Source organism: Mya arenaria, chromosome 14 (genome assembly GCF_026914265.1).
Source record: "Mya arenaria isolate MELC-2E11 chromosome 14, ASM2691426v1".
NCBI lineage: Eukaryota > Metazoa > Mollusca > Bivalvia > Myida > Myidae > Mya > Mya arenaria.
In genome coordinates, this window is record NC_069135.1 from 50,503,898 (window position 1) to 50,508,529 (window position 4,632).

The 4,632-nt window shown below is 37.5% G+C and overlaps 1 protein-coding gene across 1 annotated transcript; it reads left to right on the forward strand.

The window, feature by feature from the left end:
• The first annotated feature begins 256 nt into the window (after positions 1-256).
• On the forward strand, positions 257-4,356 carry LOC128216895 (uncharacterized). Its single transcript, XM_052923597.1, has 2 exons — positions 257-662; positions 2,658-4,356. The coding sequence occupies exons 1-2, from the start codon at positions 328-330 to the stop codon at positions 4,033-4,035; spliced, it is 1,713 nt and encodes a 570-aa protein (XP_052779557.1). The 5' UTR covers positions 257-327; the 3' UTR covers positions 4,036-4,356.
• The last annotated feature ends 276 nt before the right edge of the window (positions 4,357-4,632 follow it).

Below are 4,632 nucleotides of genomic sequence, written 5' to 3' on the forward strand. Positions count from 1 at the left end.
TGAGAAAATAATAGAGGTTAAACTGTCGTAAATCGTAAATCGTTGACCCTGTACAGTTAAGTTCTATTATGTTACAGTTTGATTGCTACGCCAATTATAAAGTCTTTATGTATCGCAACACAAGTAATTCAATCATACCCAAACCTTAATATATTCAATACAAATCTGCTTTTAGTCAATCTGAAGTCAATCAATAAAAACAAGTGAAAATAGAAACATGTGACCTATTACGTAGGAGAGATACAAACTGTTTATTTAAATTCCTTGTTGGTAGTGAAGGCCAGGGATAGGACATTTTTAAGTTTAAACCCTAAATGTGGCTGGACTATGGCATCAAATTTTGAATCCTCCATTCAGAGGGGGTGTGATTTCATCCATGATTTCGCCTGTTCCGCTTGTGAAGAAGATGGATTGAACACGGAAGCTCAACATTTCTGTAATCAGTGCACGAAATATTACTGCGATATTTGTGTTATAAAACATTATGGCTTATACAAGAGACACACGGTACTCGACCGGAAGGACGTTAAGAAATGGGCAGCAGCACCAGGGACGGTGGACGTCCTTGAGAGATGCGAGAGGCACCCCGGGGAGGCGCTCAAGCTGGTCTGTGGTGACCATGACCAGCTGTGTTGCCATGTGTGCGTTGCCGTGGGTCATAGGTATGTTTCAAAGACGATTTAAGTTAAAATAACACAATCACAGTATTAATACTGATCAAAAATAGTTTAAGCATGCTTAACATTTTCTCCGGTTTAAACAAGCATAACAAAATTGTATTTTACATATGTTTATTATTAGACTATGCTTTATTTTTTATTGGTCAACACTGACAACAAAGCCTTGCCTACTAACAAATTTTTTGAACTCGTTGATTAAATATCACTTGCGGATCGGGGAGGGGAAAGGGGGAGCAAACCCACCCCCTCTGAAATCGTCCAAGATTTTTTTCTTTACATTTCAATAGTTGAAATAATAAAATACCCCCAAAGTGCACAATTTGAACTAAAATTGTCTTTTCTTTTATTATTATTATTCTTCTTTTTTTTCTTTTTTTTTTTGGGGGGGGGGGTACCCCAAACTCCCCCCTGCCAGCACTTACAAAAAAACAGATTTCGGTTCTGAGTGAAATGGGCAATTCCGCCCCTAAGTAACGCACCATCTAACGTCTAATTCTGGAACCGCCCCTGTATACCATGATATATAGACTCGTTATTCGCGTCAGATCCTATATTATAAGACCTTTATTCGAATGGAGAAATATTGAGGAACACTTAAACTAAGTACTCCCTATTAACTCACGATGATTTGGGCAAAATTTCTAGCTGTGCGGTTTGACTAGATGGATATGTCGTGCACGTACATAACATGACGCTGTAAATAACATAATAATGCGTAATAATTATGTTCCAACGCATTCGGAACTCCTCGGCCATTTTCCATCAAAAACAATCTCGGATGTACATGTATATGGATGGTTTACAATGACAGAATTCTTTACATTTAAGTAATTTGTAAGTAGATTGTGTAGTATTTTCAATTCAGAAGTTAAACTTAATGACTTGACTGTTGGGAATCTTAATTGTCTTTGCAATAATACGCTTCACTGACAATCAATTAAAAAAACTTAGTGATTCAAAATACAAGCTTAACACAACGATTCATTTTTACTATTATTATTTTTTTATGATCTACCTCTACTGATGTACCGACATACATCCGAGGTTGTTTTCGATGGAAAATGGCCGAGGAGTTCCGAATGGTTCTAATGCTCTTCATTATTTCTCAGATAGTCAATGGACATAACTCGACACATTCTAAGAGTTATGAGCTTTACTACAAATACTGCCACTGTCGGCGACTAATGGTACAATGAATTTAAACTCTATGCGACTTATGGTATACAGAATTTAAACTCTATGCGACCTATGGTATACAGAATTTGAACTGTATGCGACTTATGGTATACTGAATATAAACTCTCTGCGACTTATAGAATACTGAATACAAACTGTATGACGCTAAATGAATGAATTCGCAAAACATCGTCATAACAAGATATCTAAGTTATTTTTAAACCAAGCCTTTCTTCTAAGAAATGTTATTATAAATACTAAGACTTAGACTATAAAGTAATTTATGCTATTAGCCTCCCAACATTCCTATGCATGTACCATTTACCTTTCAATTTAGATATTAATCATCTGGTATTTTTTAAACATATGCTATGCTTTTATTTGTCTTTACTTGTCTTAATTGTTATTTATTTTTAATATGCCATATTTCATTGTGTCTGTCTGTCTGGCTGGCTGTATCCCTGTCTGTATGGCATTCTATATGGCTGTCTGTATGGTCGTCTGTCCGTCTGTATTTCTGTCTGTCTCTTTACCGGTGTGTTTGTCTGTGTGTTTGTCTGTGTATCTCTCTGTCTGTGTCTCGGTCTGTCTGTCTGTCTGTCTGTCTGTCTGTCTGTCTGTCTGTCTGTCTGTCTGTCTGTCTGTCTGTCTGTCTGTCTGTCTGTCTGTCTGTCTGTCTGTCTGTCTGTCTGTCTGTAAGACGACGACGACGACGACGACGTATTTAAATTAATGTGATTTTAGAAGAATGTTATAAACAAGCGTCTTCATGAAAAACAAGTTTTCCTTCTTTCATTGCAGACAATGTTCATCAATACAGCACATTCCAGACGTTGCAAGGGACATCCGCAAAGATCCCGGGTTTCGCCAACTACCTCAACAGGTTGCTGTTCTTAGGAAGCAGATAGAAGATATGAAAAACGACCGAAAGAAAAATAGTTCCTCATTGAGGAAGACTCGAACAGCCATTGTTGATGAAATCAAAGCAATTCGTAAAATGATCAACGGCATTCTTGACAAGATGGAGAAAACAACCGTTCAAGAATTAGACCGTCTGGTAGCTGATCAGGAGCTGTCCATTAAGAAAGATATGGAATCCTGCACACAGATGCACGATGAATTAAAGAACATCATAGATGACATACAAAGCAAAGACTCATCAGGCGAACCACCCCTATATATTGGTTTCAAAAAATGTGAAGAAAAAATCAAACAAGCAAAAGAAATTCTGCAAAACATGTCAAGTATTGTCAAATACGATTTAACTTTTGGTAAACATAATGGAATAGAAGATAACTTGTCTTCGATGAAGACATTTGGAGAGTTAAATGAATCGAATGTTTTTGGTGCACAACCACGTTCATCGCTATTCCCGCGAGATCATGTATTTGCTACAGAAGGTTACAAGGAGTACAACGTGAACATGAGTTCAGACAGATATGACTGTGATATTGAAGGGATATGTGAGCTGCCTGGTGGAGAGGTTGTTATTACAGACGGCACCAACAAGAAAGTGAAACTCCTGGACCAGGAGTACAGGGTTGTCGACCACTGTGATGTCCCCGAGTATCCATACGACGTGTGCCACATTGGCGGGAATGAGGTTGCGCTTTGTGTTAACAATGATGATAGACATGAACTTCATTTTATTAACATAACAAAAGGGAAACTTGTGACTACGAGAAAGTTAAGTTTCTCCCATAAATGTTACGGCGCAGCTCATCACGGGAACAACCTTTACATTTCATCACTCACCGCGCTGTACGTCTATACGATGACGGGGAAGCAGGTGAAGAAGCTGTACGAGGATAAGACCGGTGGTGACACGGTGAAAAGATTTGCCATCAGTAACGACGGGAAGACTATCTACATCACAATCCACTCAAACAATCAACTTATCACCCTGGACAACCTCGGCAACAAGCTGGCCACATTCACTGATCCTGACTTGAGGGGACCTTGGGAAGTACACGTGACAACTGCTGGACACGTGTTCGTCTGCTGCTATTTCTCCCACACAGTGCTGCAGGTTGACAAGGACGGGAAGACGAAGTTGGCCACACTGGCAGGGGGACAAGACGGAGTGCACTACCCTCAAGCTTTGTTCTTCAGCAGCCGTGCTTCCTCTCTGGTTGTCGCCGGAGAGAAAGGCACGCTCCTCGTCCTTAATGTGCGATAAATAATAGATCCAATTACAAGTGGCCAAAATACAATTATTATAATTGATTGTTTTTTTACTTTAGCTTTTCTCGTAAGTATAAGCACGGATGAAAAATGTATATAATACAAGAATCATATTTGCTTAAACATACATGTCTATATATATTTTACGTATTTTATTTGCTTTTAGCTACATAGTTATAATGTTTATGGTGTACATGCTATTCAACTTAATGACTGTTTATTGTATAATGTTTTTCAAATATATTCTATATGTTGTGTGTATGTATATATATATATTTATTCTTTATTTAATTTTGAAATAAAATATATAATACGTCCCGTTTGTCCATGTGCCTTTAAAAAGCTTCAATACTTTTACTACAACTACAAGAGAGCCAGTTATATGTTAACTATTTTCACTGGAAACCTAGATGAACATAGGTGCATTAATTATGCAGAGTTTCTTTAAAGTAAAAACAATAACAACATATACCATGATTATAGTTGGTTTTGTTTTCAATTAAAGGCACACAATAAAGATGGATTCAAAAACATTTTGTTTTTATATTAAATGCAGAATTATGAGCTCATTAGACAGTATGATCAAAACATT